Source organism: Leptonychotes weddellii, chromosome 9 (assembly GCF_054177405.1).
Source record: "Leptonychotes weddellii isolate Sample4059 chromosome 9, ASM5417740v2, whole genome shotgun sequence".
NCBI lineage: Eukaryota > Metazoa > Chordata > Mammalia > Carnivora > Phocidae > Leptonychotes > Leptonychotes weddellii.
The window spans coordinates 32,751,018-32,778,011 of record NC_138377.1 but is presented as its reverse complement, the minus strand read 5'-3'; the positions used below and the strand labels follow the sequence as shown (position 1 = coordinate 32,778,011).

General features: G+C 37.5%; 1 protein-coding gene across 10 annotated transcripts in view; it reads left to right on the top strand.

The window, feature by feature from the left end:
* SYNE2 (spectrin repeat containing nuclear envelope protein 2) overlaps nucleotides 1-26,994 on the top strand; it is a 214,116-nt gene that overhangs the window by 31,224 nt on the left and 155,898 nt on the right. For 8 of the 10 annotated variants that reach the window (XM_081830390.1, XM_081830393.1, XM_081830394.1 and 5 more), the window contains exons 22-34: nucleotides 5,992-6,150; nucleotides 6,770-6,931; nucleotides 8,999-9,100; nucleotides 10,212-10,412; nucleotides 10,765-10,936; nucleotides 11,645-11,757; nucleotides 13,095-13,297; nucleotides 13,752-13,871; nucleotides 13,969-14,260; nucleotides 15,398-15,549; nucleotides 16,478-16,787; nucleotides 18,646-18,810; nucleotides 21,605-21,946. In XM_081830390.1, coding sequence (XP_081686516.1) covers nucleotides 5,992-6,150; nucleotides 6,770-6,931; nucleotides 8,999-9,100; nucleotides 10,212-10,412; nucleotides 10,765-10,936; nucleotides 11,645-11,757; nucleotides 13,095-13,297; nucleotides 13,752-13,871; nucleotides 13,969-14,260; nucleotides 15,398-15,549; nucleotides 16,478-16,787; nucleotides 18,646-18,810; nucleotides 21,605-21,946 — 2,493 coding nt within the window. Of the gene's footprint in view, nucleotides 1-5,991; nucleotides 6,151-6,769; nucleotides 6,932-8,998; nucleotides 9,101-10,211; nucleotides 10,413-10,764; nucleotides 10,937-11,644; nucleotides 11,758-13,094; nucleotides 13,298-13,751; nucleotides 13,872-13,968; nucleotides 14,261-15,397; nucleotides 15,550-16,477; nucleotides 16,788-18,645; nucleotides 18,811-21,604; nucleotides 21,947-26,994 lie in introns of those variants that run through there. The other 2 variants (XM_081830388.1, XM_081830395.1) reach the window with 2 other exon arrangements.

The window sequence follows — 26,994 nt, the reverse complement described above, 5'->3', positions numbered from 1 at the left end:
GAATAATTCAGTCCCCAAGTTGATGCTGGGTTGCTTGTGTTTGGTTTTTGATACTGGTGGTGTGGTTCTGTTGGAGTCTGGGTTCACCCCTGCTACTACTTCTCTATAGTTTTGACAGTCTTTGCACTGACCTTCTACCGAAAAGGAACCTGAGACTTCATTTTAGGCTCGAGAGAATGAAGGTAGTAGGAAAACCCCTCCATTATTAGCAGGCCAAGGAATAATTACATTTTTATTTATTCGTTTTCGGTAAAGATGTGTGAGTTTACATCCATGATGCTCCATCTGTATTCATAGCCTTACCAGTCACAACATATTCTAAGAAGAGTAACACTTCTGGACACTAGGTGTCATTATTTTCTACGATTTTAGGTGGTTATCAACCAAAGTGGCAGAAGAATGGAATAGTTGAGGAATACTACTACTACACTATATTACTCTACACCAGAAAGTTGCTTTTGCTACTGGTTTTATGAGTCCTATGCTAAGGTGCTGTTAAAGGGTCAAAAGCATGTGTGAAATATAATCTACTTGATACACCTGATTGTTAGAAAGCAATTTCATTGAACTTACCAGTTGCTGAGAGAGAGAGAGAATCAACCAGATTCTTATAACTTAGTCTTTATCTAGAACTCTTACTCCTGAAGCTGAAGTGACATTCAGGGTGCGGACACATGGCCAGAGCTATAGATGAGGTGTAGCCTCTGTCTGAGACCTACTTTTTCAGACTCAGTCTCTTGGAACTGACCAATTACAAAGAACCCTGTTTGGACACTAGTTGTACAATATGTGACTGTCTAACTGGTTTCCTATGAGATTTATTATTTTTTTAAGATTTTATTTACTTATTTGGGGGGGGGAGCATGAGTGGGTGGGAGAGACATAGTTCACCCTCGTGAGTAATCAAAGGAAACCAGAACTACTCAAAAATACCTTTGTTTGCCTTTTGATGGTCAGCGAGATGTGTACTCTTATGTTGCTGGTTAAAGAGTAGATTGATACTACCCTTTTGGAAAATACTTCGACAATATTATTCAAGATCCTTGAAGATCTGTCTACCATTTGACCAAATATTTCATTTCTAGGAATCTAGCCTAAGGATATATTAAGTATGGAAAATTCTTAATACCAAAGACATTAATGGCAACACTTTAAAAATTTACTAATCTCCTTCTTTTTTCACGGGCCAAACTATGCCCCTCCACTCCAATAAATGATTTGTCCCAGAAGCTGGAAAATCCTGAAGCCAGAAAAATTGGTTTTATTTGCAAATAAGATGATCATGTGGCCTTGAGGTTTTAAGTAACACTGCTACTACTACTAAAAATGGTGATGATGATGATAATGATACAGCTTCTACCAATAATGGCTTGGCCATTATGTGCCACATTCTTCACACATTATTGTATCATTTAATTCCCACATAAGCCTATAACCCTACAAGGTAAGTAGTATTAGCCCTGTTATACTGGTGGGAAAACCAAGGTTTAGAGGTGTTTGTTTTCTTTTTTTTCTTTAGACAATTTTAGAAGTAACTGTAGGAATTTTAATGTTATTAGAATGGTGTCATGAATAAAGAACAAAGAAATTCCGCACCCCTGCCCTGTCAGTTTTCCTGATTTGCTGTGGGACTGTCAAAGGAGATACTGACTCAAAAAATAAGACCATAGGTATTGCTCTTTTATAATCTGCACAAGTGCCCAATACCCCAGCAAGTTCTCTGGGGAAAAAAAATAGTTCAAGCATGTGGGCCAGCCTAAATACTTACAAGACCTTTATCTCCTCCAGTTCTAAATCCAAATCTTGGAATCTTATCACAGAGTAGCTCAGATATTAATACAGTGACCTGGGTTCTTCACCTGATGTGAAGACAGGTTCATAATGCTAGTCCCAAGGATCTTTTTTTTTTTTTTTTAAAGATTTTATTTATTTATTCATGAGAGACAGAGAGAGAGAGAGAGAGAGAGTAGCAGGCTCCCAAGGAGCAGGGAGCCTGATGTGGGACTCGATCCCAGGACCCTGGGATCACGACCTGAGCCGAAGGCAGACGCTTAACCATCTGAGCCACCCAGGCGCCCCGCTAGTCCCAAGGATCTTACTGTTGAACAATAAGGAAGCAACACAGAGGAAAAAAAAAAAAAAAAGAAAGAACCATATCCATGTATTGAATTTTTCAGGCATGCTGATCTTGCTTACCAGTAATGTCCAATTTATTTATGTCCTGGAATTTGTAAAAAAGGTAAAAAGTGACTATAGAGCTTAAGTAACTTCCCCAGGATTATATGGCTAATAAATGGCCTAATTGTGACTTAATCCCAGGTCTATGTGACTACAAAGTCATGTTTCAATCATCATAACATTGCATTCTCTGTAGACATTTGAAATATGTATTTGGCAGAAGTAAAAATTGGTTAACTTTGCTTTGTTCCCGTTTCTCAACTGTAAAGGTTTGCTCACCAAGATATTTTTAAAATTAACAAAATAACTAATTGCCTTTAAGAAATGTGGAAGAGGGGGATGCCAGGGTCGCTCAGTCAGTTAAGCATCTGCCTTCAGCTCAGGTCATGATCCCTGGGTCCTGGGATTGAGTTCCGCATCAGGCTCCTTGCTTAGCGGGGAGCCTGCTTCTCCCTCTGCCTGCCACTCCCTCTGCTTGTGCTCACTCTCTCTCTCTGACAAATAAATAAAATCTTTTTTTAAAAGGGAAAAATGTATAAGGGCCCAGGCGTTTCTTATTATGTTGAGAATCTTATATCTAATATGGTATCTAGCATATGAGCATTTTATATATTTGCTGAAATAATATATTATTTTGTATGGAAGCTATACAAGTTCTAGTACACTAATATTTCTTTTCTCAGATGCTTTTTTAACTGTCTGAAAAAAAGCACATTTTAATACTGATGGTTAGCATAACTTTCAGTTAATTTTGTGATGAATTAGATACTGTCTTCAGAAACAATCCATTTCTGTAGTATGTATTTGTAGCGTGAGACTTTACACCAGTGGCTGAAACATGATATACCACTGAGAACTTTTGTCTTCCAAACCGTAGAAACCCAGATGTTTATCTAGAATATGGGACCAGATTCCCACTCCCTTTAATGAAAGACAGAAGTGCAAAAGTAAGACTAAAGGCTAGAATGTCAGGGGACTATTCAAGTTTGGGAAAAGGCAGAGTGAGTCTATTTTTCCTTTATTCTACCCTTTCCATTTATTGTGGAACAAAACCCACAGTTCCTGTCAGTGGTGACAGTACCTTCTCTTGCTCTTTCTTTTTTCTTCTCTCAGTGGTGGCTTTTGTCAGTGTAACAACAAAGTTCTTTTAATTTTTTTTTTTCCATTTGATTGAACAAAATTTATTATGCCCAGTGCGAAGAGTCCTGTGCCAGGAGAGAAACATCGGCGTTTGCATTTCATCTTTTCAGATGTATCAGTCAGTCATTAGTCAGGAGACAGAAACCTCCCCAGTAATTTTTTCTCATTTTAAAATTTTTATTCAATTATTGTTTCAGTTAAACTTTTATTTTGAGATAATTGTAGATTCACATGCAGTTGTTAAGAAATTCTTTTTTTTTTTGAGCAATCTCTCTTTCTCTTCCTTTTCTTTTTTTTTTTATTTTTTATTTTTTTTTAAAGATTTTATTTATTTATTTGACAGAGAGACATAGCGAGAGCAGGAACACAAGCAGGGGGAGTGGGAGAGCGAGAAGCAGGCTTCCCGCTGAGCAAGGAGCCTGATGTGGGACTCCATCCCAGGACCCTGGGATCATGACCTGAGCTGAAGGCAGACACTTAACGACTGAGCCACCCAGGCGCCCCAGTTGTTAAGAAATTCTATAGCGAGATCCTGTGTACCCTTTACTGTAAGTTAGTTTCCCCAGTGTTAAATCTTATAAAAGTACATAGTACATGGGGCGCCTGGGTGGCTCAGTTGGTTAAGCGACTGCCTTCGGCTCAGGTCATGATCCTGGAGTCCCGGGATCGAGTCCCGCATCGGGCTCCCTGCTCGGCAGGGAGTCTGCTTCTCCCTCTGACCCTCCCCCCTCTCATATGCTCTCTCTCATTCTCTCCCTCTCAAATAAATAAATAAAATCTTTAAAAAAAAAAAAAAGTACATAGTACAATATTGCACTCAGGCTACTGACGTTGATACAGTCAAGATAAAGAACATTTCCATCACCACAAGGACCCCTCGTATTGTCATTTTAGAACCCTCCTGTTTCCCTCCTGTGTGTACATACAGTATGTAACCTTTGGGGATTGGCTGTTTTCACTCAGCATAATTCTCTGGAGATTCATTCAGGTTCTTGTGTGTATTGATAGTTTGTTCCTTTTTCTTGCTGTGTAGTATCCCATGGTATGGTTGTAACCACAGTTTGTTTAATTATTCACCACTGAAGGACGTCTAGGTTGTTTATAATTTTTGGCTATTATGAGTAAAGCTGCTATAAACCTCCGTGTAGGGGTCTTTATGTGAATAGAAGTTTTTATTTCTCAGGATTAACTGCCCAGGAGTACAGTTGCTGGCTTGTATGTTAATTGTGTATTTAGTTTTTAAAGAAACTGCCTAGCTATTCCCATCAGTAATGTGGAGTGATCCAGTTTCTCTGCATCATTGCCAGCATTAGATATTGTCTCCATTTTTTTTAAGCCATTCTCATAGGTATGTAGTGGTATCACATTATGGTTTAATTTGCATTTTCCTAATTTGCTAATGGTATTGATAATCTTTCCTTGTGGTTGTTTGCCATCTGTATGTCATCTTTGGTGAACTCTCTCTTCATATCTTTTTCTATGTTATTTGGCCCTAGGGAGTGATTATTTTCTAAAAGTTTTCTGTCATGCTAGATTGTCCCATTTTTGGTTCTCTGGCTGAAGAGAGCAAGCTTCCCTTAGGACTTTTTTTTTTTTCCCCGCGCTGCTTCAGCACACGCTCAGGGATATCTGAGGGAAAAAAGAAAATGCAGGGAACTTACCACCAAGTTGGTGCTCGAGAGATGATGCCCCCAGTTGTTCAAGAAGGTATATATGATATCCAGGGTTTTTAGTTGTACTTAATGGGAAGAATGGGGAAGATTATATCTACTCTGTATTTCCAGAAATTTCCTCAGGTGTATATATTTTTTTAGATATTTGCTTATGAGAAATCTATTTTCAAATTTTATACAATTGTTTAAAATGCTCAGGTAAGACTGGTAAGCTGAGTGAAACATGAAGATTACATTTAGTCAGCTCTCAAATTTTATTTTGTAGTTTAAGATCATTGGCCTTTTGATAAAGTAGTGTTTCACCTTCCATGTTAGAAGTAATGTGGAGTTAGAATCATGGAAGATTAAAATTGAAACCATATTAAAGATGTATTAGAGGGCGCCTGGGTGGCTCAGTCGTTAAGCGTCTGCCTTCGGCTCAGGTCATGATCCCAGGGTCCTGGGATGGAGTCCCACATCGGGCTCCTTGCTCGGCAGGAAGCCTGCTTCTCCCTCTCCCACTCCCACTCCCCCTGCTTGTGTTCCTGCTCTCGCTATCTCTCTCTCTGTCAAATAAATAAATAAAAATCTTTAAAAAAAAAAATTTAAAGATGTATTAGAGTTCTGTCTGTTTTATTCAGATGAGCATATAGGTTCTTCAACACTCCAAAGATGATTCCTGTTAGAGGAATCTAGGATCTGCCATTTTTTATACTATTGAATGAAAGTGCTTTTTTGGGGTAGACTGTTATTTCATATGGACAAGAAACATGGTTTTAGATGATTATAATTATTTCATCATGCAGAGTGGGAAGAAATTTGGGTGTAGCATTATTGTTAAATGAGATGGTTAGGATTCTAAAAACTTTTTATTGAGAAAGTGTGAAAATAACAGCTTGCTTTACAAAAGTATAATGTACAAAGGAAATACTCTGTTATGAATAGCCAATAATAGAATTTTGGTTCTTACCAGTTTTTCTATGTAAATATATCAAAAACATGTTACCTATCTTTTTTACAGATTGAAATTGTCAAAGAAGAATTTAGTGAACATTTAGAAGTTGTAGACAAGATTAACCAGATCTGCAGAAATCTACAATTTCATCTAAATAAAATGAGAATTTTTGAAGAGCCTCCTTTTGAAAAAGAAGCTAATATTATTGTGGATAGATGGCTTGATGTGAGTGACAATTTAATTCACTAAAAATTTTATTTTGTAGCCAATCGATCTTTTCTGTTGTATCTTTAATATTTTTATCTAATTATAAAATTCAAAAGTGTTTATTGTGTAAAATGTTCAAATAATATAAAATTTATGACTTAGGAATTAATTTCACCCCCAGAGTTGGACGCTACTAACAAATGGGTCTATCATCTTTGAGATATAAAAGCTTATACTCAACTTATTTAAAATTAATTAATACAGAAACCATTCGAGAAATTCATGTTCAACTATATATTTATATATTACAGTTTTGGTTGAGTAATAATTGTATTTTTATGAATTACAGAGTAAGAACTTGTCCGTGTAATATTTTCTTGTGTTTTAAAAGCACCTTTAATTTATGGTTTAGAAATTAGGAAGACTATTGCTTTGAGTTGCCTATAAGTGGCAGCAAAGTTTTTTTTGTGGAAGGAAGAACTACGTGATATGTTAAAGCACATTTTTTGTTGATAAGTAAAGCAAATTATTTAAAAGCAAAGGTAAACTAAACTTTTATTTTAAAATAGAGTCTGAAACAATGGTTTTTATACTTTTTACCACTAAATGTGTTCTTTCTATTTTTTAATTATGGTAGATAAATGAGAAGACAGAAGACTACTATGAAAATCTTGGTCGAGCTCTAGCTTTATGGGACAAACTTTTTAACTTAAAAAATGTCATTGATGAGTGGACTGAAAAGGTCCTTCGAAAAATGGAATTACATCAACTGGCTGAAGAAGAAAGAGAAAAACTGAAGGTAATTTGTAACCGAGATATAATGTATGCTTTTTGTGCACAGCTGATGTTTGATATGGAGCTTGCTTTCTTGAAGCAGAGTAGAGAAATCACAAAGAAATGTCTTATTTCTTTCATTATCCCTTGAGTGGGACCTTTCTGTTGTTTCCTTTGTGATATCTAGGACGGTGTTAGCAGGTATTACTAATCTGGGGTTGACAGACACCCAAGTGGTTCATGGATAAAGTGACCTCATGTGGGAAAAATTGCATCTTTATTTTTATGAATGTCTAACCAAAATGTAGTATTGGTTCCAATTATGAATGTAGTCAACAAACATAGTTGGATGAATGTTCTGTGTGACTTTGTTATCAAGAAAATCACAGATATTTTTGAATCATTATCCAGATGTAACTGTTACCTTTTATCACTACTTTGAAATTATGGTATTTAGTAGTGTCACTTCTAGTTCTTATTATTTAAGGTATTAATATAGAAACATATATATTACTACAGCAATAATTACTTTTAATATTTTGATAACTGTAACTCAATATAATTGTTTTCCTTTATAATCCTACATAATTTATCTCACATTTTGTTTTTAAAATACTGTTATGCAAAGGGTCCACAGGATTCACCAGACTATCAGAGGCATTTATGGTATAAAAAATGTTAATAACTCCTAGAAGAAGCCCCATCAAAATGCATAATTGTTCCCAGGTGGTCAATATTGGTCCCAGGGGTTGGCAGACATTTTCTTAAGAGGTCAAATGGTAAATATTTTAAGCTTGTAGATCATTTGGTCACTGTCACAACTGCTTAATGCTGATGTTGTAGCTTGAAAGCTTTCATAGACAATACATAAATGCTTGGAAGTAACTGGGTTCCAATAAAACTTTGTTTATAAAAATAGACTGCCAGCCCTTAGACTGTTAGCCCCTGATCTACATCACGATTATGGGTAACCTTCGTAATTTGAATTAAGCAGTCTCTCCTTACAAAAGATTAGAAAAAAATACCAGGCCAAGTATGAAAATCTTATTAGAGCTTCAAAAAAGGCTAGTTTTTAAAACCTTAATCTCTGGTTTTGCCATTTGGAAAGATTTTAAGTTATCTCTTTTAACCCTAGGAAGAGTTCTTTCTAATAGCTTATTTATGTTTTATTCACTTGGATCGCATGAAATCTCAATCTTTGTTGGTCAGAAAACAGTCAAATATTAGCAATTATATCTGGTTCGGTGTAATAGAAAAGTATGTCTGTGTGCATGAAGGCTTTGTAGTATGCCAGGTCTAATGCTTCATTTGTTCTCTAATGTTTGTTATTTTATCCACTTTTAAATTCACATATCCATTTTTATACATTTGAAAAAGGTTTTCAAAAATGTGTAGAGATTTATGAGTTTCCTTTGTATATGGTGATAGAAATTATGATTTTCGAGTGTAAATGAGTAAGTCCCTTAAAAATGCCTTGATATGCAGGTTGTTTAAAAATTTGAAGTTAGGGGTGCCTGCGTGGCTCAATCGTTAAGCGTCTGCCTTCGGCTCGGGTCACGGTCCTGGGGTCCTGGGGTCCTGGGATCGAGCCCCACATCGGGCTCCCTGCTCGAGGGAGGCCTGCTTCTCCCTCTCCCACTCCCCCTGCTTGTGTTCCCTCTCTCGCCGTGTCTCTCCCCTGTCAAATAAATGAAATCTTTAAGAAAAAAAAAAAAATTTGGAGTTAAAGATTGTAAACTGCCAGCCTGTGGGCCAGATTCTGCCAACAGAGTGTGTGCGCGCGCGCGCGCGCATGCGCAGATGGCACAGTTTGCACCGATCTATGAAATGCAATTCAGGTGCTGTATTCTGTGTAGCACAAGCCTGACCACCTCTGTCGTCTTCTAGTTAGAAGGCTTCACTCAGTTGTAACATTTGCCTGACTCATAAAGTCACTTGGGTTTATAACTCCTAGGACTCCTTCAAAAAAACAGGTGATTTGGGGGAAATTCAAAGGCCCTCTCAGTTTCTGTATATAATAATAGTAATCATGGGTGCCAGAAAATAAAGTATAAAGTAAAAAGATATTTTCCATTAACATTATTTGTTATAGGAAGAGTTACAAGCCCATGAACAAAAATCTTCAGAGTTTTCTAAAAGAGTGGCTAAAATCCAGTGTCTCCTTCAAAGCAGTGAAATACCCCTTGAACTGCAGGTAAGAGCATTTTTATTTGACAGTTGCAATTAAAGCACTCTAAAGTAATGCTCAGAGGTACCTGGGTGGTGCCGCCGAATAAGCGTCCCACTCTTGGTTTCAGCTAAGGCCCTGATCTCAGGGTCATGGGATTGAGCTCCACATTGGACTTGCACTCAGTGCAGAGTCGGCTTGGGTTTCTCTCTCCCTCTCCGTCTGCCCCTCCCCCCTGCGCTCTCTCCCTCTCTCTCTCAAATAAACAAACAAATCTTTAAAAAAATAATGTTCATAAACCAGAATTCTAAATCTTAAAACTAAAATAAAGTTAGGATCATTATTTAGTTCACCTTCATTCAGTTCCTACATTAAATCCAACTAAATTTTTAATAGTTGGCATAGTTCATTATATTTGTTTAGAATACATACTATTTTTGTATTATTTTATTCTCATTTCACTTATTTCCAGGACTCCTGTATAGAGGTGTAAAGTAACAAGGGTTTCCTCTTGAGTGTCTTTTGGCCATAGGAAGGAGAATATGGCTCAAGTGATTCTGTGTTTATTAATTGGTAGATGCAGAAGCAGGGAGATTGCCCCAAGTGTGGTTTTCTATTGTGTGAAGAGATTTCTTACAATTTTATTTAGATCAGAGTGCACAGTGGCTGAATATGATGTCCGGAGTCAGACTTTCTGGGTGGGGTCCTGGCTCTGCCACCTACTAGCTTTGTGATCTTGGGCAAGTTACTTAACATTCTAAAGCCTGTATTTTGTACATAAAGTGCTTACCACAAAGCTGTGCATATAATAAACAGTAAATGCAGGTTTAATTTTTTTCTATATATTTTAATATATTTTCAAATGAATGTCATGAGATGGCACCGCAATTGATACGCTAGATAAAACTTGTTTCGGGAGGAAGGATTCAAATTAGTCTTTTGGAAAGAAAAGTCCGAATGTCAATCTCAGTTTTTCATATTACTCTTTTTTAAACAATTGGAATTGTATCAGTGATGTAGAACAATGAAGAATTAATTTCGCATTGAAAGGAAGCAGTCCCTCAATTCATTCTCTAGCAATGCAGTTGTCTTAAAATAGTTAAATAGTTAAATAAAGTCATATGTTTCATGATTTCAGGTCATGGAGTCCTCCATTTTAAACAAGATGGAAAATGTAAAAACGCATTTAGTGGGAGAACCCAACCTCTCTGCTCTCAGTGGCTGCACGGCTGAGCTAAGGGAAGATCTTGACCAAGCCAAGACCCAGATTGGAATGACCGAGTCTCTCTTAAAAGCCCTGTCTCCTTCCGACAGCTTAGAGATCTTTACTAAACTAGAGGTATGTCCCAGCTGTTTCTCTTCTGTGGTTCAGATTTATTTTCACCCTTATTTCTGATAAATTTGACCTCTTGAGGTTAATGAAAATAGTTACTAAAAAATGAAAGTTGGGGCAAAAACTCAGAAAGACAATTTGTCATATAGTTAGCAGTTTCACCTTTGAATTGCTTTGGGGGCAGTAATTATTTGATATTAAAATTGCATTGTGTTATATATTTACTGGCTAAGGTAAAGCGAGTCCACCCAACAGAAAATCATTTAGATTTTTACAAAAACAAAGGAGATCTATTATGCTTTGTGTAAGTTGAGCTCATTTTGAGACTTAATTGTTGTTTGTTTGTTTATGTATTTAGGAGATACAGCAGCAAATCCTACAGCAAAAGCACAGTATGATGTTACTTGAGAATCAAATAGGTTGTCTGACTCCTGAGCTCTCTGAATTAAAAAAGCAATATGAAAGTGTCAGTGATTTATTTAATACCAAAAAAAGTGTTTTGCAAGATCACTTTTCTAAGTTATTGAATGGTGAGTACAATGTTTCTCTTAACTGTTTCTGGGAATCTTGAAGTCTGAATAAGTCTTGTGAACATGAAGGCTTATCTAAGCTTTACTTACAAATGGTTGCAGAGATTCTAGTTAAGGAAAGGGATTTATTTAGTTAGGATTTATTCAGATAACTCTTTTGGGGGGAAGCACCCACTGATCTATGCTTATTGTAAATAACATCTATTTCTTTCAAGTCCCAAATCTTTATTTCATGAAAGAAGGTCACCAGCATTTTCACATCTGACCTGCTCACCATAGTGAGTGAATCCGGGGACATGTCTGTGAGCAGGCTGCCCCTGCAAGTGCCTTTGGGTGTCCTGTGTGCTTGGAAAGGAGGTTTGGCATAGAAAATATACCACAATTTGGGGCACCTGTGGGCTCAGTTGGTTAAACATCCGACTCTTGATCTCAGCTCAGGTCTTGATCTCAGGGTCATGAGTTCAAGCCCTGCATTGGGTTCCATGCTGGGCGTGGAGCCTACTTAAAAAAAAAAAAAGAAAGAAAAAGAAAATATACCACAATTACTCTCTAGAATCTGTTAGCCTCAGAGTTGGGTTTCAACTTATTACCACTTTATACAATGACCTATAGCCATGTCATGCAAAGCAAATTTCAAAGTCTCTTACTTGAACAAGGTGTCTGAAGTCTCTCTTGAATGAATACAACTTCCTTTGTTTTTTCCTGCAGATCAGTGCAAGAACTTTAATGACTGGTTTGGCAACATTAAAATGAACCTTAAAGAGTGTTTTGAATCATCAGAAACAAAAAAGAGTGTGGAACAAAAGCTACAAAAACTTTCTGTAAGATATGTATATATATGTATATAAATTTTAATCAAAATTTATGAAAACAAAAATACTAGAGACAGAGAACTGTATTTAAATAGATAAAATCGTTACTTTGGGGGTGCCTGGGTGGTTCAGTTAGTTAAGCCTTCTGATACTTGATTTCGGATCGGGTCATGATATCAGGGTTGTGGGATCAAGCCCCGCCTTGGGCTCCATGATGAGTGGAGCCTGCTTAGGATTCTGTCTCTCCCTCTCCCCTTCTCCCCACTCAAGCTCTCTCTCTCAAAATAATTAATTTGTTAATTAATTACTTTGACTTACTAGTTTCTCTACAGAGATAATGTTTCCAAATAACCAACTTTCCCCCAAATATTTTGAAACTCCATATATATTGGGCAGGGGTGCGAGTCACTTAAACAAGTTCTACTTTCACACCTATTGTAAGATCCTTTTAACTTAGTGTTTACTGGTAAATCCAGTCAAACTAAAATTATATTTGATAAGAAATGCGTCTTTACCTAGTGTGGATTTTGAAATCCCTTTACTTTCTTGAGAGATCTCTTAACTTTTTATTATTTTTTTCTGAATAATATTTCTTTAAAAAATCTCAGTTGAACTTTAATACAAGCTGGTTGAACTATGGTGGAGGGAAGCCTGAAATAAAAGGTAATGTGCATGGGGGCATTTAAAATGCATATGGCATCCTTAAATCTTGGTCACTTTAGGTTAGATTATCTAGTACTTTAGGGTTGATGATAAGTCATACTTTCAAGCTTATGAGTGGCACTAAATGTTCTTTGTTTGATTCCTTGCTTTGATGCTACTGTTGTTTATTGATAGAATTGCCTTTCTTCTCTTTTTTAGTTTAAGCCCCAACTTTTTTTATTTTTTGCCTTTAACTTTACCCATTGCATGGGTCTTAGCAATTGATGCTCAAACCTTGACCCACAAACATTGAAATAAAATTCTGATTTGGACAAAATTAAATAGAGAATTGTCTATTTAGGTTTACATGTTGATTACCAGAAGGGAGCAAGTATTTAGAAGTTGAGGAAAGAAAAATGCAACTTTCCCAGTCTTATTCCTACTGACGTTCATGGTGGCCCTGCATTATTTTGCTTGATGCCATTTCCAGTAAGTCAGATGTACACACACATTCTACAACTAATACAAATCATCTTCCGATCATTTGCCATTGAAGTTAGCCGTATCCCCATAGCTCCTTTTTTTATATTAGATGTGAAAAAGATGGCATGTCTGTGTACTGGCTTGGAAAGTGTCATGGGGGTTGTAGAGACCACACTTTGACTTTGCCAGTAGAACATCACTGACTTTCTGTCTTTCTTAAGGATTTCTTGACTCTTGAAGGAAGAGGCAGTAAAATACAGCAGATGAGAACTGTATTGAATCATGTGAAGAAGCATCTGCCCAAAGCACATGTTAAGGAGCTTAATAGTTGGATTATAAATCAAGAAATTGAATTAGAAAAAATGGAGTCCATTTGCCAGGCACGAGCAAAGGAGCTTGGTGACCACTTGAAGCAGCTACTGAGGTAGGAAATAAAGGCAATATCTAAGTAACATGTTTTCTAATGGTACCTTTATATGTTTTGTGCCTCAGTACAGCTAACGTTGGGATATACAATACACACAAATTTCACAAATAAAATACATCTTTTCAAATCTAAGTTTGTCTCTAGGAAGATAGAAGTTAAGAGAATTCTTCAAATTATCTAATATAGTAATAGTTCAGGGGAGAATCCAAAAATGTTTTCTGTTTGTTTCCTGCTCTTGATGATACATTTGTGTAGCTCATTGCTTTATAGAATCCCACTCTAATGCAGGCTATTACTGTTCAGATTTTAATGTTACAAATTATATTTTCCCTAAAGAATAACAAAAAAGGGTAGTAAAAACCTGGTTAGCTTACAAAAGTCATGCCAACCCTCTCTTCATAGACACACTTTTTGCTTACTTTATATTTTAACATATGTAATGTTCTTTTAGACTCCAGGATGACCACAGAAATCTGAGCGAGTGGTTGACTAGTCAAGAAGAGAAATGGAAAGAAATGGAAAAGTCAGGAGAGAAAATTGAGCTATTTTGCGAAGCTGTAGCTAGAAAGAGGTAGAGCTGATCTTGTATGAATATATTTTCTGCTGACATGGTTTCTTACGTGGTGTTGTGACTGCTATAAACTTTCAGTGATGTTTGCAATTTACAGGGAACAGTTTGAATCTCTGGCCCAGTTGAACAGGTCTTTGAAGGAATATGGGCTTACTGAAGAAGAAGAAATAATAATGGAATCGACACATTTGATTGATAGATTCCAAACATTTTTGAGACAATTATGTGAAATTGATGAAGAGGATAAGTTACCTCCTACAGAAGACCAGCACTTTAATGATCTTGCGCATGATATAATTCACTGGATAGCAGGGATTAAAGAGTCCCTTATGGTTTTGAATTCATCTGAAGGCAAAATGCCACTTGAGGAAAGAATCCAAAAAATAAAGGTATAACTATGAAAACTAAATTTCAAAGGTCAGGGTGAACTCTAATTTTTAAAAGATTTAGAGGAAAACTGCAAAGATTTGTTTCTTAATGGAAAATAGGATTACTGTGGAATGGCTGAAGGCATTCAGATAACTGAGCTTAAAAGACAGAATGGCTGTGATGGATCTAAAATTATTTCCAAGCAGACAGAAGAGAGAAGGTATATCCTCTCTTTGTAAGAGCAGTGCCTGCGGAGCTGTGGCAGTGGGAGTTTGCTAGGATGTAAAAAGAATATATATCAGTACAGAGAGGCATCAGCATAGTCAAGGGCAGGGCTGGAGAGGAACGCTTCTTCACAGCAAATATGTGTGGTTCATAAAGGTTATTAGGTGCTGAGGGGGTGGCAGAGGGCAAGGAAGTCTCAAGCTCCTCCCGGCCCCCTTTTAATCTAAGGGGATAGACATTGTTAGTTAAAAATGCAGGGGACAGACGCTCATGTGCTTAAAAGGAACCTGGAAGGATTGAAATTACGTTAATCAAAGCATTGTTACGGGAAGAAATGGTTCTGCATAGTGAGCTGTAAGTGTTGGTGAGGTTTACTGAAGTAATTGGGATTATATGTGAAAGGTTTTCCAGGGGAGATGAATCTGGAGTAGCGTTTCCAATTAGGGAGGAACTTGATTGTTTAGAGCAAAGGAGGGAAAGAGAAGAACAGGGAATGGGAATTATGTTGTAGCTGAGGGACAAGAGTTGACAAAGGGCAATGCATTTTCCTCTGGGAAGCCCTAAGTCTCATCTTGAGTGTATAAAAATGTTGTGTTCGGTTGTTACCCTAACTCTCTATCAATAAATAATGGAGTGGTTAGGAAGAAGGATTTTCCAGGGTCTTTTGGGCATCTGTCTTATTTGAAGGCAGTTGAAAATCAGGAGGAGAGCAGGAATACAATGAGATCAACCTGAAAAATATTTGTTGAGAACCAGTTCTGTATCATGTGAAGGAGATAACATTGTCTTTGGGGCATATATAAAAATGAAAAGATAATTTTGAAATCTCAGCAGTTAGAATCTAAATATAATGTATATAAATCAAAAGATACCATATGTACTTTCCCTAAGTAATGCAAATGAGATTCTAAGATCTTTTTTATTTAATTCAGGAAATCATTTTACTAAAGCCTGAAGGGGACGCTAAAATACAGACCATCATGAGTCAGGCTGAGGGCAGCAAGGCTCCGTTGGCTCCAAAGACCCTTACTGATATCAAGAACCAGTGGGACAACACAGTCCATTTAGCCAACACATATCTAAGGTAAAGGGCAATGCCATCACTTATTCATGGCTTTTCATCGCACCGTGAAGCCATAACAAGTATGTTTTGTCTGCCTCCTGGATTTGGATAGAATATCTCTTGGAGAGAAAGTCAGTAATGTCAGGGGCATCCACAATGTCAGAGGCAGAAATGAAGATGAATAGTTCTCTGGATCAGATAGAAAATACACTGTCATAACTGTGGTAGTGTTCACTTTAGCTGGTTCATCAACCCATGGAGTTCTTGGTAACAAATTAGCATTGTCTATCATTCCACCTTCACCACTCTGCTTCTTACCAAAACTCCCTACCTCCAGACAATTTCAGTGTCTTTATGGTATTACTGTAGAATAATTATGCTTTTAAATATATATTCTAAGAGATTCTTAAATGTGTAAACGTAAATGTTGCCTGAATTCAGTGGACATAAGTCTGGTGAAAATTTTTAATTAATATCACATCTTAAATGATACATTTACTATTTAGTGGAAATATGAATTTTGTATTTTTTCTAGGAAGACAGATCAAAACTAAATTTAAGTTATAGAAAGTATAAACTAGTTAGTTGGCCAATATACTGAATGATTATTTATTTTACCTATATGAGAAAGAAGAATATAAGATAATTGTATTTAAGCATAATAAAAACTGTAATGGTTTGGAATCTAAATTATTAAGTGTTTATTCTCAGGTCAAATTATGTAAGAAAAATATTTTTTTTAAGTAAAACTACAAATAATTTCTATCTTGATTTCTGAGCTAAACTTAGTGCTATTTAGAATGTCATTAATGCCAAAAGAGTCTTTGGGAATAATTTATGTTAGTGTTATTTTAATGCTTTTTATTATAATGTATATTGTACTATAATATGCAAAAAGCATTCCAATTTGCTAAGAGTATTTCCTTTCTAAAATATTTGTTCAACTTAGCCATCAAGAAAAGCTTCTACTAGAAGGAGAGAAGTATTTGCAAAGTAAGGAGGATCTGAGATTAATGCTCACAGAACTAAAAAAGAAACAGGAAGTGGGCTTTGCTCTGCAACATGGTTTGCAGGAGAAGAAAGCTCAGTTAAAAATTTATAAGAAATTCCTCCAGAAAGCACAAGATTTGACATCCTTGCTAAAAGAGTTAAAATCTCAAGGAAGTTACCTCTTAGAGTGCACTAAAAATCCCAACTTCAGTGAAAAGCCTTGGCTGGAAATAAAGCATCTACACGAAAGTCTTCTCCAACAGCTACAGGTGAAATGGTCAAAATAAAATTTCAAATGATTGTCATAACTATGTCATATTTGTATATGGAACCATTTTTTGTTCTTTTGGTAAATCAAAAACTTTTAACATTTAATTTGTCATTTTTAGATACAAATACTAACTCCTCGATGCATCAGTTTTGCTAGAGGAATCCAGTGCCTATTGTTTGATGATGATGTTATTTTTTTCTCATCCAAGTTCTCCTTTTCAGGGGTTGGAAGGGTTACAATTTTTTTAAAAAGATTTATTTATTTATTTGAGAGATAGAGAGAGAGCGCACAAACCTTCACAGGGGGCCAGGGGAGGGGCAGAGGGATAGAATCTCAAGCAGACTCCACAATGAGCAGGGACCCTGATGCTGGGCTCCATCTCATGACCCTGAGATCATGAGCTGAGCCGAAACCAAGAGTTGGACACTTGGTTAACCGACTGAGCCACCCATGCTCCCCTAAGATTTTTTAATGTATCTCTCTGAAAGTGATGATGTCAAAGTGATCCATGCATCTACCTATCCATACATTTGTCCATCATCTATCCATTGTAATGGTTTACAGTTGACCCTTAAACAAAGTGTGGGGCTAGGGGTGCTGAGCTCCCCCCCAGTTGAAAATTTGTGTATAACTTTTGACTTTGGGAAAATTTAACTGCTATTAGCCTACTGGTGGCCAGGAAGCCTTACAGATAATATAAACAGTCAATTAACACATATTTTTATGTTATATGTATTATACATTGTATTCTTACAATAAAATAAGCTAGAGGAAAGAAAATGTTAAGAAAATCGTAAGAGGAGGGACTCCTGGGTGGCTCAGTCGGTTAAGCGTCTGCCTTCGGCTCGGGTCATGATCCCTGGGTCCTGCAATCGAGTCCCACATCGTGCTCCTTGCTCAGCGGGGAGCCTGCTTCTCTCTCTCTCTCATAAATAAATAAAATCTTTAAAAAAATCATAAGAGGAAATGCATTTACAGTACTGCACTGTAAAAGATCTGTGCATAATTGGATCCAGATAGTTCAAACCCCTGCTGTTCAAGGATCAGCTGTACATTCATTATTCTGTATAAACCCCATCAGTTTCTCTCTCTTGAATGATCTGCAGTAAAAGAGTTAAGAGATAAATGTCAGCTTGCCACGGGGGAGTGTATTCTCATAAGAGAATTGCCTATAATTTGCATCCTGGAAGTTAGATTCAATGTAAGGATCATGTGGATAAGAAATCCTGCTTATACAGACTGCAGGAGATGTGCAGAGATAAAGAGATACCCACTTGACTCTAAGTTGTTGAGTTAATAATTACTACTTTTCTAATCAGGTGTGGCCGCCTTATTTTCTTATTTCAGGAAGAGAACTTGAAGGTGGGTTCGCTCTTTAGTTAGGATTACTTTTTCCTAACACACAGTGTTGGAATTTAATTCTTAGGAAAGGAATCTGAAGTTACGCTGATCTCATATAGTCTCATTTCCAACTGTGGATATTTGGTTTTACTGAGAAGGATAATTAAGGGAGCTGCTTTATTATAGATGTTTGTGATTTGATTATATAATTTGAAGCATTTATGTTTTGTAAACCTCTTGAGAAATAAATTGTCCTCAGGAATGAAATGAAGGCAAAGAAGCATGGAGGGAAACAAATGTGATTTCAATAAGCCATTTTCAGGGGGGAGGAGGAGATTTTACATTGAAATATCTCAACTACTGAAAACTTCACTTAAGAACTCTGGACACTTTATGGCCCTATTCCTATTTCAAGAGGAAACCTCATGAAACAAGTGTTATGAACAATTTAATTATTTTCTGAGTGAGAAAATTCAGAGACATAGTTGGTGAATTGTCAATGGTTTTATTTTTAGGATTCTGTGCAAAAATTGGAAGGTCATGTTCAAGAACACCAGTCATACCAGCTTTGTGTCATAGACCTGAATGCCGCATTGGACGATATCTCCAAGGAATTTGCCAGTTTTTCTGATAAGCCTGTGGATCAAATAGCAGTTGAGAAAAAACTGCAGAAACTGCAGGTATTAAACAGTGTCCAGACATCATGGACATTAAAACAGAATCAATATTGGGGCGCCTGGGTAGTTCAGTCGTTAAGCGTCTGCCTTCGGCTCAGGTCATGATCCCAGGGTCCTGGGATTGAGCCCTGCATCGGGCTCCCTGCTGGGCTGGAATCCTGCTTCTCCCTCTCCCACTCCCCCTGCTTGTGTTCCCTCTCTCGCTGTGTCTCTCTCTGTCAAAGAAATAAATAAAATCTTAAAAAAAAAACAAAAAAAACAGAATCAATATTAATTACAATGAACAAATCAGTGTCTTTGATCAGAAATCCAGTTACTCTTCAGGTGACTAAGATAATTAAGATTCTGACTAGTCATGGAAAATGGGAATGTTCTTTTTTAGTGACCACATCCATTTATAATTTGAACATTTCTGTGCACTCCGGACCCTCAGAGACCGTTCTACCCATGACCAGTCTGTACCTCCTGGAGATCTTTGATTCAAAGATCGAAGTGATTCCAGGAGATACTGGGAAGTCAAAGAATGTACCTGATACCACAGGACCAGGGGGAAATGCTTCAGTTTTGCATTCTTTATCGGGGTGGACGGGAATTGTATAATTTTTACCTTATTGCTTTTTGTACTCATGGTCTAAATTAGAGCTCTCTCCAGATGTAGGGCTTCCAAAATCCTCTCCCTCACTCCAACAGCACCTAGCCTCTTGCAGTGAGGATCACAGCTCTTGATCCACATCCTCAAAACACATCCCTTGGATTCTCACTCTTTGCTTAGCCAACAGTAAGCAGGCCTGGGAGGTGTCTTCTAGAAGAGAACAAAGTAAAGCATTTTCTCAGCTACTTCTTTGGCAGCTCCTTAATTGGAGATTTCATGGGGTGAGACTCAGAACAGCACTGCTGGCCTGAGTGTGGGAATTCTTCATCTCTTTCTTTTTTTTTTAAGTTTTTAAATTTATTTAAGTAATCTCTACACCCCATGCGGGGCTCGAATGCCCACACGCATGCTCTTCTGACAGAGCCGGCCAGATGCCCCCTCATCTCTTTCTTTTAGGGACCTGGGAATCAAGCAAGCCCTCTCCTCCATGGCCTGACATTGTGAGAGGCTACCTCCCTTTTTAACAGCAATCATTTGACAGATGTTGAGGGCTCATCATGTCCAAGGCACTGTTTGGGTGCCATGGATGACTAAGAAAAGTGTTAGGTAGGAGCCCAGCTCAGGCTTCTCCAGAAAAATTAACATAGAACCTCTGTTATAGGTAGAAGGAATCTCAGAGGCCATCAAGTTCAGATCCCTCATTTTATATGTGATAAGCTGGGTTCTGGAGAGAAAAGGGACTTACAAGATCACCCGGGTGAAATGACAGGATAGGGGCTACGGCTCAGGTCTTCTGACCCCACTAGACATCTCTACTTGGATGTCGTACGCTTACTTGTTGTTCAGCGTGTCCAGAAAATAACTCATCAACTTCCTTTTCTCCATCTCCCAGCTCCACACCAGTAGGCCTGCTTTTTCTTCTGGGTTCTCTGGCTCTGAATATTTCCACCATCTCTCCGGGCTTCAAGTCAGAAACCTGTTATATCCATCCTTTCCCAGACTCCTCAATCTAGTCAGACACTAAGTACTGTCTCATGTCCGGAATATCTCTACAATTTGTTCCTTCCCCAGGACCCTCCATTATTGCCTCTTCAGAGCAGGCGCTCCCCTCACACACCCCTGCATTGACTTCCGAATGGGCTGTCTGCCTGTACTTGCCACCCTCTCCGTGACAACATCCCCGTGGCTGCATCCGGGTCATTCTAAAATGCAGTCTGGAACTCCCTTCTTCCAGCTTAATATGTGTCAGTGACCTGTGCAGATTTGTTAGCATAGATCTTTTCACATTCTATTACAATCGTCTGTTTACTTCTGTGTCTCTCTCACTAGACTATGGGAACCCGGCTCCACTGTGTTTTCCTCATCTATGTAACTTTGAAACCTGTTGTAGTAGGGGCGCCTGGCTGGCTCACTTGGTGGAGCATGTGACTCTTGATCTCGGGGTTGTGAGTTTGAGCCCCACGTTGGGTATAGAGATTACTTAGAAAATTTTTAAAAATTAAAAAAAAAACCTATCATAATATTTGCTGCTAGTTGAATGAATAAATGAGTACTGTGTAGTCTATTAGGATAATGACTGATAAATACTGTATAGTTCACCTACTAACTTTAAGGCTTATTCTCTTTCAACAGTAACATCAGTAGCTACTCTAGTACCTCAGATTCCTTTTGAGTCTTGAGTTCTCAAATCAGCCTGATTTGTTCATACATTATGTAAATATTGATTGAATTCTTGCTATATTTCAGATATTGCATTAGATTGATTTAAGCTTTACTCTGAATTGTAAATATTAATACTAGATTCATGTGGGTATATTCTAAATGATTCTTTTATTTTCAATGCTTTGCACAAAGTAGGCACTTACTATTTAGTATTTTGATTGTGTAAAAAGGCTGTATCTTGAACAAAATATATACTTAACAAGTATGTGTTGCTTGCCTCCTACGTCCCAGGAACTGTGTTGTGAGAATTTTCTTTGCTGCTTCTTATAAATTTCTAGTGTCTTATAAAATCTGTTGGAGATTTTGATCTGGGATGGCACATTAGTTTAAATTTTGCCCAAAGTTTCTTCTTTGTGATATGAATTGGTAAATTTTTTATACTTTCCACTAGTGGAGCAGAATACTCTGTGATTTACAAAAGTCAATTAACTATTGTGAATTGAACGGAGGTACTTTTTGTGACAATCTTTTCTCCACTTACAGGAACTAGAGAATAGACTCCATTTACAAGATGGCACATTAGAGAAGATTTTAGCTTTAGCAAAATCCATCAAGCAAAATACATCTTCAGTGGGACAGAAGATTATTAAAGATGATATAAAATCACTTAAGTGTAAACAAAAGGATTTGGAAAACAGACTTGAATCTGCTAAGCAGGAGACAGAAAATTATCTCAATAGCATTCTCAAATCAAAACGCTCAACAGAACAGAAAGAAAAGTTTACTCTGCCAGGCAGAGAGAAGGAGGTCACTTCTGATGTGCAGGAGTCCACTCAGGACTCAGCTGCACTGGAAAAGTTTGGGGAAGACCGGGAAATAAACAAGGTAAGTGCTTGTGATTGCGTCTCTAAGACATCGCATCTGAGAATGAAGAGGTGTTGGGCTCTGAAAAGAGGGTGGTGAATCAAGCCTTCTGATTTCATAATTAAACCCTCAATGTGCTGGCTATTTATGATGCCCACTTGTAAAAAGAGGCCTTAGAAAACTAAAACTGTCCAAGATTTAAGTGGTGAAATATGACTGTTTAGTCTGTTAAAATGTCAGTCATCAGTTTAGGTTGATTATTCTCTCTGATATGTAATCAGATACAGTTTCTTGGGTCAAGAGCACAAAGGCAAATTAGAAAAGGCAAAAGAAAAGAAAGTGTGTTCTACCCATTTTCTGAGGAAAAAAATCCCAAGAGTCCTATTTTTTTTTTTTTTGTCAATTTTATAATGAAATCAGAGACTGTTTGAAAGGATAGGTTCCTTTCTTTTTCTTCTCATGTTAACCCTATACTGCAAATGCATTTTTAAATGTTGTCAGATCATTTGGTGTGAGAACATCAGCATTCAGGCTCCTAATTTTCCCTGGGGCGAAGAAAGAAGAATGTTGTTTTGTTTTCATTCTGACCAACCAGATGGGTACATTTTCTTATGGCTCTTAAAGTTCTTTTTCACAGGTTAGAGATGGAAATGGAAAAGGCACAAAGAACCATCCAGTAAACCGCATTTGAAAGGGTCTTTTTCTTTTTTTTTTTTTTTAAAGATTTTATTTATTTATTTGAGAGAGAGAGAATGAGAGAGAGCACATGAGAGGGGGGAGGGGCAGAGGGAGAAGCAGACTCCCTGCCGCGCAGGGAGCCCAATGCTGGACTCGATCCTGGGACTCCAGGATCATGACCTGAGCCGAAGGCAGTCGCTTAACCGACTGAGCCACCCAGGCGCCCGAAAGGGTCTTTTTCTTAGGCAGCCTCTCACATTCCAGGGTCCAGTGGGACAATAGCAAAGGCTAGACCATTCAGGTGTGAGTTCTCATCAGCTTTTTATGGAGTACGTGATCAACAGCAATGAAAAGAACGTGCATTTCTGTTGTCTTCTTAAAACAGAAATGCATGGGGGTGCCTGGGTGACTCAATCAGTTAAGCATCTAACTTTGGCTCAGGTCATGGCCTCTGGGTCCTGGGATCGATCGCAGTGTTGGGCTCCCCCGCTCAGCAGGGAGTCTGCTTCTGCCTTTCTCTCTGCCCGTCCCCCTGCTCGTGCTCTCTTTTTTTCTCTCCCTCTCTCTCTCTCTCAAATAAATAAGTAAAATCTTAAAAAACAAAACAGAAATGCATAGAAGATTATAGGAACCAGGTAGCGTTCTCTAGAAATGTGTAAAACCAGGTTAAGCGCCAATGGAGCATCTGTCTGGCCATGAGAAGACTTATAAATCCCACAAGCAGTGTTAGATATCGCTAAGGAAAATGTCTTAAAGAATGAAGGGCCCATGCATGTGACTCCTGAGCTGTCTGTATAAAATAAACTTAACAGTATTAAACAGCAGTAGATAAGTAAAAAAAGAAAAAAAATACCTGAGTGCTTTCTATCCTAATACATGACGTTGCTAAAGGGAGTTGCTTAATAACTTTTAAAATTAGCTTCCCAGACCCATTTTGGCTCTGAGCCCCCAAAATTCAATAGAGTATATTGAAAACTAAATAAAGATCGTAACCCAATAATAAGAGTTTTTATAATTTATTAAGCTTTTACTTGATCTTGAATGATGATTTATTTATAATTTATGATACTTCATTAAAATAATTTTTTCCGTTGAATCATGTAAGACAAATATATTGTGATATAATTTTTATTTAATTTGTGATGCCTTTTGTAATGGTCAGAAGACTCATGTGTTTGTGAAGGAGGAGATAAGCTGCTTTTAAAGCTAAAAAAATGATAGAGGTCCTTAAGTCTTCAAATAATTTTTACAGGTCTGGGGTAGGGGCAGGTGGTTTAAATCTCTAGCAGTATTTTATTATGACTTTTTACTCTTTTGTGACATGATCTTTTTTTTTCTTTCTGCATCTGTGCTTTTATTTTCTCTACTCTAAGTACTAGCTGTATTTACTTTTTTCTATTTAATATTATACTATGTAAGACCAAGAACAATTTGAACGTTGAACAGCTAGTAAAAGTGATCCAAACATGCATAGACTAGACACGATTAAGACGCAAGTGTAAAGACTTCAGCAGGAGGTTCTAGTAACATTAAAGCACAATTTACTGAACCATACATCTGGTTATAGTCTGAAGAGTGACAGTGAAAATAAGCACTTAATTCATTAAGAATATTTATTGAGGGGGTGCCTGGGTGGCTCAGTCGTTAAGCGTCTGCCTCCGGCTCAGGTCATGATCCCAGGGTCCTGGGATCGAGCCCCGCATCCGGCTCCCTGCTCAGCGGGAAGCCTGCTTCTCCCTCTCCCACTCCCGCTGCTTGTATTCCCTTTCTCGCTGTCTCTCTATCTGTCAAATAAATAAATAAAATATTTAAAATACATATATATATTTATTGAGGCCTCTTTTGTGCTTGTCATTCTGCTAGAATATGGGCATCTATTATCATGGTTTAAAATCTAACATTATGGGCGCCTGGGTGGCTCAGTCGGTTAAGCGTCTGCCTTTGGCTGAAGTCATGATCCCAGGGTCCTGGCATGGAGTCCCAAGTCAGGCTCCCTGTTCAGCGGGGAGTCTGCTTCTCCCTGCCCCTCCCCCCTGCTTGTGCACTCCCTTGCTCGCTTGCTTTCTCAAATAAATAAATAAAATCTTTTAAAAAATTTAAAAAATCTAACACTAATTAAATATCTAATTAATGGGCATTTCACATGCCTTTTTCAACTCTAGAGGGGCTTTTATCAGATTATTTAAAATCACCTCCAGAAGAATTTTTAGGAAGTTTTTATTTTCTTCTACTTTTTTCTTTAGTAAATTTCATTTGATCTTAGAGTTTTGTTGAAAGTATGATTGCACTTTTCAAAAACTGCCATTATAGCATGTATATATTTCAATCCATTGCCAGGAATTTCATTTTAGATTAAATTTAGGCGATAACTTAGATCTGGACCTTTGGCTGACTTTTTCTTTAATAACAAAATATTAAGGCAAACCTGGAGGCAAAAGAAATTACAGCATGTAGACTGAAGGATATAGGTGCTTATGATCCAATATCATACTAGATATTTTTACAGAAGTGAATTTCTAAGAGTTTTTAAACATGAGAAGGCAGAACTGCCTTCCACCTCCCCTTCCTATATGGGTGAAGTGATGTAACAAATTAGGATATAGTAAAAAGTGAAGACTGACTAAGCTTTTCAGATTTGAGGTGTCCGTAAAGAGAAACGATAAAGAGGAAAAAAAAGGAAAGTAATACATTCGTAGTTTGTTGTTATTCTAAAAACTCATAAAGCAACATTACAAATTAACTGGTATTAAAGACTCTTTCTTGCCCCCTCCTTCCCCAATGTCAATCCTACATGATGTAATTGCTCCTAAAAAAACTTTTTGTCTATAATTACTTCTTTGAATTCCTTGTCATTAGGTATAATTGTTAGTAGGTCTGAGTTGTTTTTTGTTCTTTTCAAAAATTTCTGAGCATTTATCATTTCAATATTTAAGAAGGCATTCATAAAGAAATTCTGGAAAATAGATGGTCACAGATACAGGCAAAACGTGTAAAGTGTCCAGCTGTGGGTGAGTGACCAGAAACACAGTGGAGTCAGTACTAGAATGAGAAGGAAAACCACTTACTGGATAAAGAGCTTTCAGTCCTGGGGTAAATGATGTCTATTTTTGGTGGTGTTTATCCTGATAATTGAGTAAAAAAATTTTTGTTAATAGAACACATAGTTGGACCACATGCCAACTCTGTCTTGGAAGTGTACTACTTTGCTCTTTTTGACCTGTATACAAATCTTGCTTCTTACTCTAGAGGTATTTTTCATAATCCAAGATTTATTCCTTTACAAGACAAATGACTTACATAGTGTACATGGTGTTGACATCTGTGAGCGGCATACATTTGAGAACATGTTCCCAAGTCCTGAAATCTTATAGGCTGAGGGACCTTAGAAACTTTCTAGGCTAACCTTTGTGTTTCAGGTGAGGGAACTGAAGTCAGAGATGTTAATTGGCCAAGTTTATACTCCAGTAGCACTGGGACTAGAACTCGCATACTCTACCCAGCCTGATGCTTGGTGGCTTACCCCCATCATTTTCTTGAATGTGTTATGTGGGTTGTTAATTGAGGCCTAATATGCTAATGTACTGTCTGACCTCAGTGGACCCCTTATTGAGTTCTTGGGCCTATTTTGAACCTTCTCTACTCTCAGAAAACCCAGCCAAAGCCTGGTGCTAGCATTCCTAGCAGATGTCTGGCCAATAAGAGTTAGATTGGCGGATTCCCAGTTTCTTTCTACTCTATAACCCACAGATGATTCATCTTAACAAGCAAAAACTAAATAAAATTCTTTTATTTTTTGTCTAATATGAAATCATCTGCACATCCATTCAGTAAAATTTTATTGAGCAGTCAATGAGGGTTCAATGGTGAGCAAAGATAGACACGGTCTCTATTCTCATTGAGCTAGTCTAGAGGAGGCATACATTAATCAACTAATGAACTAATGAGAGCCTGATTACAGGAACTACATGAAGGAACGCATTTCCATGATAGTCTGTAATAAAGGAGTCTGACCTGAACTGTAGTCAGAGAGAGCTTCTCTAAGGAAACAACATTTGAATGGAGACCTGAAGAGTGGGTTGGAGTTAACAGAGCTCAGGGCTGGATGTTGGGAGGATTTTTGACAGAGGAAGCAGAATTTCTTCTTGTGGTGGGAGAGAGCATGAGGAGTTAGAAAGGGTGAAAGAGGGGGTGGAGGACAGAGAAGAGTGACAGAGTGGAGGCCTGAGAGGTAGGCGAGGCTGGCTGAGTCACAAGTGCCTTACAGGTCATGTTAACATTGTAGACGTTACGCTAACACAAAGAGGCAGCCGCTGAGACTGTGATCTGCCTTTCGGTTTGATGATGTATGTTTATCTTTGAATTGTTTTTCACTGCTTCATACTGCAATGCTT